This window comes from Moschus berezovskii, chromosome 14 (genome assembly GCF_049115385.1).
Source record: "Moschus berezovskii isolate FMDL1 chromosome 14, NW_MosBer_1.0, whole genome shotgun sequence".
NCBI classification, from domain to species: Eukaryota; Metazoa; Chordata; class Mammalia; order Artiodactyla; family Moschidae; genus Moschus; species Moschus berezovskii.
This window is the reverse complement of record NC_142473.1, coordinates 62,035,175-62,047,895: the sequence shown is the minus strand read 5'-3', so window position 1 is coordinate 62,047,895 and position 12,721 is coordinate 62,035,175. Positions and strand designations below refer to the sequence as shown.

Sequence of the window (12,721 nt, the reverse complement as noted above, 5' to 3'; positions counted from 1 at the left end):
CCTCTAAGTCAGAATCCATGTTTTTCTAAAAAAATTTTTAATTGGAATATAATTGCTTTATAATATTGTACTAGTTTCTCCTGTACAACAATGTGAATCAGCTATAAGTATATATATACATATATCCTCTCCCTCTTGGGCCTCCCTCCCAACCCTCTAGGTCATCACAGAGCACCTAGTTGAGCTCCCTGTGCTATACAGCAGCTTCCCACTAGCTATCTATTTTACACGTAGTATGGAGAATCCCAGGGACAGGGGAGCCTGGTGGGCTTCCGTCTATGGGGTCACGCAGAGTCGGACACGACTGAAGTGACTTAGCAGCAGCAGTAGCAGCAGTGTATATATGTCAATGCTACTCTCACAATTCATTCCACTCTCTGCTTCCCCACTGAGTCCACGAGTCCATTCTCTACGTCTGCGTCTCCACTGTTGTTCAGTTGCTCAGTTGTGTTCGACTCTTTTGCGACCCCATGGACTGCAGCCCTCCAGGCTTCCCTGTCCTTCACCATCTCCCGGAGATGACTCAAACTCATGTCCATTGAGTTGGTGATGCCACCCAACAATCTCATCCTCTGTCATCACCTTGTCTTCCTGCCTTCAATGTTTCCCAGCATCAGGGTCTTTTCTAATGAGTCAGCTCTTCACATCAGGTGGCCAAAGTCTCTATTGCTGTCCTGCAATATGTCTTTTTAAAACTTGGTATTTCCTTACAGTTTTCAGCACAAGATAGGTGCCACTGAATAGAAACGTGTGAGAGAGTGATTGTTATCCATGTTTTCTAGCTGTGACTGTCCCATGACAAAAGCTTCTTCTGGTGGATGGTCTTTCCATTTCTGAGTGCAACATCTAATGCCAAGGGAAGATCAAGGAAAAGTAATCTGCATCTTGACACCAGGTTTTAAAAGTCTTGCTTCACTCTAAGGAAAGAGCAACAGAGGGTACACTGCCACTGAGGACTGAAAACAAAGCTCTTCCACAAATGTAACTGAGTCTGTTTACTTGTTCTGAGTATGAATGTTTGAAAATACGCAATGACAGGGAAACAAGGTGTCAAATTCTACAGGAAAAAAGCCACAGAAGCAATATTTCAAAAATGGTCCATTAATTTCTTCTTTTACCTACCAACCACACAGCTTGAGAATATATTTTAAAAATCTGATCTTGTTTTAAACCATTAAAATAGTTTCCACTGTCTAAATAACAGCCAGTTTTTTATATTATTCTTGATTGCAGCCTGTCCGTGTGACCTGTTTTTTCCACTGTTGAACTGAAAGTAGTATCATTTCCATCCTGCTACTGCCTGATAGTACTGAGAAATGCAAGCTATAAAACTGTGCTTGTCAAGAAATATTAATGGAGGGGGTGGCTGTATACTTTTACAATGCTTAAAAGCTTAAGCTGTAATAATAAAAAGTTGGCTTTTATTCCCTGAGATCATCAAAAGAACTTGAAGGAAATGAAAGTAAAATCCAACGGGATTACAAAATTAAGGCAGAGTTAAGGAAAAATATTTTGAGTACCAGAAGAAATCTAAAATAAATAAAAAAAAAAGTAATATAATACACTTGTGATATTGCTATTTGACCCAGACAGTTTCCATTCAGTTATGTAATTGGAGACTCTTTGAAGAATCTAGGCATGAACTCACTGGGGGAAGGCAGGAAAACCATCTTTCCTTGGATATCCATCTGGATTCCACCAGCCTGCTTGACTAGATAAAGAGGAAAATGGGTTTCTGATGGTTTAGACAGAAAGCACTAGAGCAAAACTTTGTCAATTGTCAGAATGGTGAGATTAAGGGATGGAGGCCTATCCTTGAACAAGAAGGGGACCACATCACACCCTATCGATAACCATGGGACAAGGTGAAGCTGTAGGGTTCAAGTGGGCAAATTAGTAATATCTCCACACCTAGGACACTGTTGTAAGTCTAGCACTGAAAACCATGCAGAGTGACCATACATGTTTGAGAATTTCAGATTTGAAAGCAGTAAGGTAAAAATCTGTATCTTGGTATATGACCCAGAATCCCCAGAAGAGATGTGTTACAAAATCCAATAAGGCTGATCAGTTGCCCAAAGGGACAGTGGTCCAATATATCTGGTTAACAATGGAAAAGAATGTTCAAGGAAACTTACCTTGTTAGTGTATTTGTGCAAGTCAAGATTCTAGTAAATAAGTAAGAATCAGCATGTTCTCGAAATTCACCTTTGATCACATTATCTTATGACACAAATCTTCAAAATACACAGAGAATAAAGTTGTAATGGCTTCCTAGGTGACTCAGTGGTAAAGAATCCACCTGCCATTGCAGGAGCCTCAGGAGATGCGGGTTCAAGCCCTGGCTCAAGAAGATCCCCTGGAGCAAGAAATGGCAACCCACTCCAGTATTCTTGCTGGGATAATCTCAGGACAGAGGAGCCTGGTGGGCTACAGTCCATGGAATCGCAAAGAGATGGGCATGACTGACCATGCACAAAGTATTATTACTTCCCACTTCTCTCCAGAACTTCTGATTGAGCTGTATTATTGTATATCTCTGAAAAGTCATATTTAAAAAATAACTTTCTATCTTATTAAGTACTTATTTTGTATCTCAGATCAAGATTAAAATCTTCTTCACAGAGAGCAGATTCATAGTTGCTAAAAGGGAGAGGGAATTGGAGGAAAGATGGAGTAGGAGTTTGCGGTTAGCAAATATAAACTATTATATGTAGAACAGATAAGCAAAAGGGCTTACTGTATAGCACAGGGAATTATATCAACATCCTGTGATAAACCATAATGGAAAAGAATATAATAAAAATGTATTTATATGTATAATTGAATCACTTTGCTGTAGAGCATAAATTAACACATACTGTAAATTAACCATACTTCAATTAAAAAGAAAAAAGACTGACAGGAAAGTTTTGTTTTTCTTTAAAGAATGAAGTCTTCCTTTTTGACTGAATCTGTCTAGTGGGGATTTTCTGAATATTTCTGTGGTCAGATTCCCTTGAGACTCATATAAACTCTCCCCAAGCAATTTGCTGGGCACAAGCCTGACACACACACTCAACATACACATTCAATGCTGTGTATACTATTTCATGAGGTTCATGGATCACATAATTTTATCTGTGGATGCCAGTTTAGAAACTTCTGCCTTGTTGATCTTGTGTTTTTGTGGCCTCAGATAAAACTATTAAGGACAAGTGTGCTTTTGATTCATCCTGCTTCTTTGCAGGAACACTTACAGAGTGTCTGTGGAGTGGAAATTTTTGTGTTAGATGACAAGGATGCAAATTTGCTAAATTTCTTTTCTTTTGAGGTGGAAAATTCCAAGTTCTAGAATGTCTAGAACTGCTCTATGTTTCCTTCCATCTCTACTTTCATGATCTGTGTGGTAAATCATTAAACGTTCTGCATAAATTACAATAATATTTTAACCAGGATACAAGGGTTTTAATTTGCTTCTGAGCAAATTTTTTACCATATGAGGTTTAAAGGTTAAAATCCGAAAACCGTAGCAAGGTTACCTGGCAAAAACAATTCTTTCTGGAGTCTTTCTCTGGCCTGCTGTGAAAAGCATCTTTTCTTCAGCCAATCAGCTTCATATTCACTGTAATGGTCATTTGGCCACATGATACGAACCTTATAACACAGAAAGCAAACATCACATAAACATATATTATGCTTCTATGTACTTTGGTTCTCTGCTATTGCTGTTTCTGAAAGTTATTTAAGGTTATCAGAGAATCAAATTAGCTCTTGCTTTTTTTCCTTCTGTTTTTTAACTTACATACTCAAAAGCATAGAATAAACTTTTGGCAAAGAAAGAAACTGAAAGCCAAGGAGATACAGCTGAGGTCTGAAGCCCCTTAAATATTACACAAGAAAAAAAACCTGGCTAGATCTGAAGTTCTTGTTTTATTTTCTTAAAACCCGGGGTCCCTGAACTTTCTGTGATGACTTGAGGTCAGAGATCAATTAAGATTCCTGCCAAGAATATCAGAAATAGTAATGATGATGATGATGGAGATAATAATAGGAGGAATAGCAGCACTTTGAGTGCATACTATACAATGAGCACTATAAATATAACTCAGTCCTCATACAACTTGTGGGAGAAGCTATAACTAATATTCACATTTTCAGGTGAGGCAAGTAAGAGGAAATAACGTGGTTAAAATCCCACAGCCAGCAAGCAGTGAACTCTGGCAGTAAAGTCCTTGATTCAAGACGAAGACAGAAGTGGGGGTGGATGACCTTGCTGGTCACACTTCCTCTTCTGATAACCATCCTAGCAAATTTGGAAGAGAGAAACAGGCTGGGGCCATGTCTGCTTTGTGGTTTTGAAAGCTGAGCTGTCATGAATCCCATATAAAGTCTTATACATCTACTCACGAATTTGACTAAAAATATTAATCAATGCAAGTTTTTGAGTGCTCACTGTATGCCAGCCACATGCTAACATTTTACCCATATTATCTCATTCAATCTTCACATCATCTCTAGGAACAAATCTTGTTATTATCCTTCATTTCTAGATGAGTAAACTGAGGCAGGGAGCATTCCTTGTATTAGAGAAATAGTCTGATTGTACCTTCAAGGCTGTCACTCACTGAAGGAATAATGAGCAACTTTGTATATTTTATTAAATATAATAGCAGTAGTAATAAAAATAGTAATAATAATAGCAGAAGCTTTCACTTAGTGAGCTTGCTGACTTGGCACCAAGAACTATGCCAATCATGTTTTTTATACATGGCTGTGTTAAAGAATCTGCCTGCCAAAGCAGGAGACACAAGAGATGTGGATTTGATCCCTGGGTAGGGAAGATACCCTGGAGTAGGAAATGGCAACCTACTCCAGTAATCTTGCCTGGAAAATTCCATGGACAGAGGAACCTGGTGGGCTATAGTCCATGGGGTTGCCAAGCCAAGACTAATTGAGCACATTCCTGACTCTGATATATAATATATACATACATTAAATACAATATAATTCATTAGTAGAATTATTTGAGTCTAGACCTTTTATTTGAGAGAGCAGAGAGAGATAATTTGGAGATAGTTACCTTTTTCCTGTCAAACATCAAGTCTTTGATCCCAATGTACACATCAAGAGCTTCGATAAGAAGTTTCCGTGCTTTTGCTGAATCAAGGTAGCAGTCGGGACACTGACAGTTGTCCCGGAGCCACACAGCCGGGTAGATAGAGTCTGCACCATCCTGCCAGATGATTCGCATCAAGTGAGCTCCATCCAGCACTTCTGCCTTTTGGATGACCCAGCCCATGTTTCTGGTCCTTGGGGGTAAACCTTGTTAGCTACCTGCTATGACAAATCAGTGTTAAAAGGACTCTGAGGAGGATTGGGTCTGAACTTCTAACAATTCGAATGGACTCTGGCTTCTGCTATTTGCTTGGGTTTGTGGTTTCACTTATCAGTGCTGGGACCTTTGTTCTGATGAGAGTATTTCATGAGCTGTAAACAGAAACACAGTGACTAAAAGTAAACAAGATAAATGCTCTGTCATGATCTAGACAGAAAGAATTCCTTGTTTTCTTATAGCACTTTAAAAAGTAAGTTCAGAACCAATGACACAGGCATTTTAAAGCTTGCATAAAAGCTCTGGAATTTTTTTAACGGAGAAAAATACCCCACAAATTGAAACTGTAACTGTCACACCTGTGCTATTTTAACTGATGCCCAAATTTGCTGGATCCAGCCAAACCAGGAACTTTCAAATCTCAGTTCCTAGACTCATTCTGCCCCCATTGCTAGGGATGACTTTTCACAAACTTTTCTTTTCATGAGCCAGGCTATCTGTATCCTGGTGATCTGGCAAATAGAAGCTTAAGTAGAGTTTGTTTTTCTTGTATAAAAAGAAGTCCCAACATAACTGTCCATTACTGGTAATGTGATTTCACAGAATCGTGGGGAGCCCAAGCTACTCAGGGATTTTATCCTTCTGCTTGTTGCCTCATGTTTGCAAAATGACTGCTCCATCACCAATACCACATCTACATTCCAGGGAGGAAAAAGGAAAAACATCATGTGGCACTTAAGCCTACCTTATTTTCAACTCTTCCCCATCTAGCAAATTCCAGGTATATTTTGTTGGCCAGAATTATATCACAATCTGACTTTAGCTATAAGAGAAGATGGGAAATATAACTGTTTACTAGTTACATGCTTGCTCTGCAGAAATCAATGTTTAATTAGTGAAGATGGACAATAAGATGGAATCAACATGCAATCAGCGGCATTGCTCACATCCTTTAAGACTTGCTCATCTAGATATCTTCTTTAAACAGGCCATTCTGGGGCCTCTCAGACAACTATCAGTGTCACTTATGCCCAGCCTTCCTTATTGTTTTCTTTACTTTCATAATTATCTCCTTTATTTTCAAGTCTGGAACTTCCAAGTGATCTTTGTATCCTCTAGTGCAGCAGGCACATAGAAGACATTTAATAATGGAATGAAAACTTTAGCTTGACACATGAGGAGGAAAAAGAATACTCTTCTCTGTATTTAAGTAAGATTGTACCCACTGTAGTAAAAGCATAACTTACATAACTTGATCAGGGACAGGCAGCTGCCTGCGGGTCAGATGTTTTTATACAGTCCATGAGGAAAGAATAGTTTTTATATTCTCAAAAGGTATGAAAAAAATAAAACAAGAACATGCAACAGGGAAAGTATATAAAGCTGAAAATATACTATCTTCCCTTAAAAAAATTATATATATATATTTGCCAACCTCTGAGCTACAGAAAAATTGACTACATTTACTCTTTTTCTCCTTACGCTTCCAGTATGATTTAAGGATCTGGTTATATTTTCCTAGATTAACTGGAATCATCACTGTCCTGTGAAATACCTACAGTAATTACCCAAGTAAGCAACAAGAGAAAGAAGCTGGGAAATACCAGTATACAGGTGATACCATCTTAAGATCTCCTAAAAAGTAAGGCAATTAAGGGGAACAATCGTTCTTATTAATTTTTAATCATCAAACTTTAACTCATTGTCAATAAATTGCTGACTAATAAGCTTGAAGGTCTTCCCTGTAGTTCATTTTCTAAAGAATCTGCCTGCAATGCAGGAGACCTGGGTTCGATTCCTGAGTTGGGAAGATCCCCTGGGGGAGGAAATGGCAACCCCCTCCAGTTTTCTTGCCTGGAGAATCCCACAGACAGAGGAGCCTGGCAGGCTGTAACCCATGGGACTGCAAAGAGTTGGACACGACTGAGCAACTCAACTACCACCAATGAGCTTGAAATGTTTTGTTTGAAGGGATTTTCATAAAACTTGAAATTTCACACATTAATTCTTAATAGATACATTGTCTGAAGGGTGCATCTTCTATGATAATAAACACTGTTCTGTACTCACACCCATGGCTCTGTGCCAAGTCCCACTAACTGTTGAAGTGATCACACCTACAGATATGGGTATACCAACAAACACTTGTTCCATTCTAACCTGACATTTTTGCTTTCTTTCCCTCTTTTTTTTCTTTATCTTTTTTGTTTTTCCTTTTTCTACCTAGCAAGTTTGAACTGGAGAGGGAAAGTGCATTTCCAAGTATTAGGGGCACAGGGTTTGACAGGTGGCACTAGTGGTAAAGAATCTGCCTGCCAACTCAGGAGACACAAGAGACTCAGGTTCGACCCCTGGGTTGGAAAGATCTCCTGGAGGAGGAAATGACAACCCACTCCAGTATTCCTGCCTGTAAAATTCCATGAACAGAGGAGCCTGGCGGCCTACAGTTTAGCATGTTGCAAAGAGCTGGACACAGCTGAGCAACTGAACACACACGTGTACACAGACTCTTCCCCACCCCACTCCTCTTGGTCAAATGGATGTTCTGGGAAGGGTATCCTGAGAGAGGAGGCCACATCAGGAGAGTGGCTGATGGAGTCTGCCTGAGGCTACAGCAAGAGAGTGGCAGAACTGGAAAGACCTGGGTGTTGCTAAAGTTAAATTGTTTGGGTATCTATGAAAGAACTTGGCAGGTTATTTCTATGCTTCACAATCCCTTTCTGAACTTTATGACAAATGTGAATGGTAATCCAAACAAAAGGAAGGAAAGGATGGGAAAAGAGTTTCCCTTTTTAACTTTTCTTGATTTATTTAAAGCTTTATTGGGATAAATGGGATGAAAATTGAAAATGGAAAAAATAAAATCAATGGACATTGTACTTGAAAACAAATTTTCTCCTGTAATGTATAGGCCTGTACGTGTGTGTGACTTGTTAAACTCTATTTTTCAATTTGACTTGTTAAAATTGAGCTGTGTTCCTGTGGCTGATTCATGTTAATATTTGGCAGAAACCAACACATTTCTGTAAAGCAATTATCCTTCAATACATAAATAAATAAATATTTTAAAAAAACCCTGAGCTGTGTTGAAGCATAATGACCATTTAGTTATTTGATAAGTTGTTGTGTTTCTCTGAAGAAAAAAGAAAAACCAAAACATTTGATGCTCATAGCTATATATATCGGAGAAGGCAATGGCAAGCCACTCCAGTACTCTTGCCTAGAAAATCCCATGGATGGAGGAGCCTGGTAGGCTGCAGTCCGTGGGGTCGCTAAGGGTCGGACACGACTGAGCGACTTCACTTTCACTTTTCACTTTCCACTTTCACACATTGGAGAAGGAAATGGCAACCCACTCCAGTGTTCTTGCCTGGAGAATCCCAGGGACGGGGGAGCCTGGTGGGCTTCCGTCTATGGGGTCACACAGAGTCGGACACGACTGAAGTGACTCAGCAGCAGCAGCAGCAGCTATATATAGAGAGAGAGGCTTCTCTGGAGGCTCAGAAGGTAAGAACTTCATTTCATATGACAATCTTACATAAATGTTCCAAAACACGTGGGCATTATCTGGTTTTACTTGTCACTAGTTGACTAAGGCTTAAAGCAGAGAAGTGTGACTGGATCTGCTGGGGGGGCCTTTGGTGATGTCCCGTGGCTCAGGCGCGGGTTGCAGGGCCACCCCGGGGCGCGGGTGGAGTGGCTCAGACGGCCCCCTCCTCACCCTATCAGGGCGGGCTGGGGGGTTTCCTGTGAACCCCTGGAGCCCTGTGCACAGAGACCTCCTCTGCAAGCCCCGACGTAGGGGGAGGCAGCGCCCGGCTGCTCCTGGCCGCGCTCCGGGGTGGGGCAAGCAGAGGGCGCGCTCCAGTGTGTGCTGCGAGCATGGGTTTTGCCTGCTGTCTGAAACCGCTCTGCTCGCTGAGGGAGCCTCTGAGAAGCTCTCCCTCACAATGAGGGAGACCCAGGTTAGATCCCTGGCTCAGGAGAATAATCTAGAGAAGGAAATGGCAACCCATTCTAGTATTCTTGCCTGGAAAATTCCATGGACAGAGGAGACAGGCAGGCTACTGTCCCTGAGGTCGCAAAGAATCAGACACGACTGAACGACGAACTCACGCTCTCCTCCTCGGGACCTTAGATCTGAGTGCCATGGCAAGCTCTCCTCTTTCTCTCTCTCTCACTATATATATTTCTCAGTGAGACATTTTTGCTGAATTAAAATGGTCCTATAAAATGAAAATATGTATTTCATACCTATTTTGCTTCTTGTTGTTCACAATTATAATTTAATTCATGAAATATCACTTGAGTTTGGTGGGAGGACATCATATTAACGTCCTGAGAAACAGACTTTGGATTGATGTCTGGGGGATTTCTCTTAATTTCATCCCATTACTTGATGTGTGTGTCTGTGTTGTCATTTTCCTTGCTAACTCACCATATTTTCCCCCTTCAGAGTTATGGACCTTTGTTTGGGACTCTGTTTTGCTCAATAAATTGTTTTAGAGATTATCTTATTTCAATCATGGATGTGGTTTTTGCCTTCTTTAAAGTTTTACAAACTCAAAATTTCCCAGCTGACTTGAAAATCAAGAAAGTAGCTCTGAAAGTTATTTTATGTGTTGGTCTTGGGAATAAAATAAACTTAGAACTGGAGTCCGAAAGAAAAATCTATGCTATCATTGAGTTGAGTGGCTTCATCTGATAGCAAGGAAAATGGAAGCGCAGAAATGCTGGGTGTAAGTTGTCCAAGCACATATTGCTGCCTGGTGGGAGAGGTTGCCCCAAACCTGGATTGGCCAATCTACTGTACACATATAAAAGTGAACACCTTCTAGTTCTAATCCAAGGGAGTGCAAAAATTCCTCAAAAGCTAATTGCAACTAATTTGAATAATAGGTTTTAGATAGGATTCTCAAGAAATTGACATAGACACTGCATAGTTACTATATATAAAATTAAAATTGATGGAGGTTAATAATATACACCAGAGAAGGCTGATTCATCTACTAGATTACTCACTCTTCAAAATAAAAACCATCATTTTAAACTGTTTTTCTGTAATGGAAGACTAGATAGAGAAGACTCATGTTATAAAATGTCAGAATCTGTTAACGTCTTTTTCCTTTTCCTCAGGTAAGTCATCAGGCCTGCTGTGATAGAACAGAATTTTCTGTGTTTGACCTCCTGTTTTTAGGTTTTAGGATTAAAAAAAAATATATCAAAATGCAAGAAACAGGCATATTGCATGGGTAATTATATGAGATGCATGTACTGAACCATGTATTCAGAACTTTTTATGTGGTAGCTGCTCTACTGATGCTTTCAATTGAATAAACCTTATGTAATCCTCTGGAAAACATTGTGAGATCCCTGCCATCATTCCCTTTTACAGATGATTGGAGATTTAAGAGGTAAAGAAACTGACTTGAAGGCAGAGGAAACAGAAATCATGGCCACTACACTTGGCTACCTCATGGAGAATCTATGGTCAAATAATTTTCCAGGCAATAACTTCAATTTAGCAAAAATGTATTTTTAAATAGCAGCTAACTCTCAAGATTGTTGGTTGTTGGTTGACCTCACCATCCGACATTTCCTCATTGAAAGGAGAGGACAGGAAGAAGTTTTCCAGACATTACACAATAAAGGCTTAAAATATTATTATTCTTTTATATATCAACCTTTAAGTCATAAAACTCAGTTCATTTCCACTTGGTGAGGTAGAGGTTGACCAGACCACATTTGTAGTACGTGAACCTTAATATGGTTTGAGTATATACATACTCTACTCATTACTTTTGCTACCTAAGTCGTTTGAACTTTTAGAAGTTGTTGCTTTTTTTTGCTAATTTGATTTAATAAGTGGCTGAGTTACTTAATAATTCATGAGTGTACTCTCAGAGGAATAATGAATTCTATGAAACCCTTAGTAAAACCGGTCCATTCTCTTGAGTAGGTTTACCCTTCTGCCTGCTCACTTGTTTAAAGTATCACATTTTATGCAAACACTTCCTTCCTAAACTATAAAAAGGAAAAATTTAGCTTCAATCTGGTGACATTATTATATTCAGATTGAAACAAATTATCAATGCATTTGTTTATCAAGGTAAAGCAGAGTCTATACAGTACTGGGTCTAGATTTTAAGAAGGTCTCTAAATCTTTGAATCATAATATGTATTCATTATGAGAAATCCTTTGTTTTCAAAGAAAAGCATTTCAAAATTTCCATCATACTTCCTCTTGAGCTATATTCAGGAAGGAAAATAATTGAAGAAGGATACAATGGCGTTAATTGACCAGTATTCTAAAAAAACATGTTACATTCAGTTTGGGAGCTTAACAAAGGGCCACCATATAATGTGCAGTCATTTCCTTTGGGCTGGACTGTGGATTGGTCAGTGAACATTTTCAGATTCCAGCCAGAACCCTCCCTCCCCCATCACCCAGTCTACTTTTTAGACAGTATCCCCTCTGTCCCCTCTGAATGCTTTCTGGATCTGCTTAGGGACTGCAAAGTAATTTGACTACTAGACTAAGCCAAACATAATTGGGAAGGGAAGCTGCCAAGAAGCAATCAGATCCACTGCATTCCAAAATCAAGCCTATTGCAAATGCCTGATGGACCATCCTCATTTCAGCCCACGTGGCTGTGAGGCCCATGTGACTGGATTTCCAATTGGATGCCCCCTCCCCCGACCCCTAATCCATAGACCTGGATCCACAAGCTCTTGCAAATAAGAAAAAGTTGAACTCAACCATACCTGTTCTCAGATGTGTGTTAGGCCCCAAACCATACAAAACTTACCAAGGCAGGAAAACGTAGGCTTTACTGGTCAATGTCCTTTGCACAGGGAACCTTCGGTGCCTGTCACCACCCAGTTGGATCTGCCTCCAGTGTCCCTGTAGTGCTCTGACTTGTAAGCTTTTCTTTCTGCTCCTGGCAGCTCCACTGCTGCCCTGCCCCCAGACACAGCTGAGGCTTGCAAATGAGGAAGGATGTTCCAATCTGAAGGTGTAGCAACTCCTGAGGGGAGCTTGGAGGTGAAAAAAAAAAGTAAAGAGCTTTTATGGCCTAGAGGAGAAGCAATTAGAAAGAGAAAATCCTTTAAATCCTGCTAGTTCCTAAAGCCATGAAACCCCAGGACTCAGTACAACTTGCATTGCCTTTGTTAGAATCTTTCTGATACAAGTACAGTTCTCTGGTTCTAACCCGTTTTATCTCCTGCCCCCGAGCTGGCAGCAGCAAGTGCAGGAGCTCCTTTACTCTTGTCCCACCTGTTCATGCAACAGCTTTATTGTTGCAACACTCACTTGGAGAAAAAATTATTGAGATGTATGTTTAATAGGGAAGGGTTACCAGCACCCCACCTGAGCAGAGAGGAGATGGTATCTCTGTGTCCATA

General features: G+C 40.0%; 1 protein-coding gene across 3 annotated transcripts in view; it reads right to left on the bottom strand.

Annotated features, from left to right (window-relative positions):
- BBOX1 (gamma-butyrobetaine hydroxylase 1) overlaps positions 1-12,469 on the bottom strand; it is a 75,127-nt gene extending 62,658 nt beyond the window's left edge. The window contains exons 1-4 of one of the 3 annotated variants that reach the window (XM_055422694.2): positions 12,124-12,469; positions 6,060-6,137; positions 5,063-5,316; positions 3,522-3,636 (exon numbers count right to left, since the gene is read on the bottom strand). In XM_055422694.2, coding sequence (XP_055278669.2) covers positions 3,522-3,636; positions 5,063-5,281 — 334 coding nt within the window. In that variant the 5' untranslated portion in view covers positions 5,282-5,316; positions 6,060-6,137; positions 12,124-12,469. Of the gene's footprint in view, positions 1-3,521; positions 3,637-5,062; positions 5,320-6,059; positions 6,138-12,123 lie in introns of all 3 variants that reach the window. The other 2 variants (XM_055422692.2, XM_055422691.2) reach the window with 2 other exon arrangements.
- Positions 12,470-12,721: the final 252 nt, after the last annotated feature.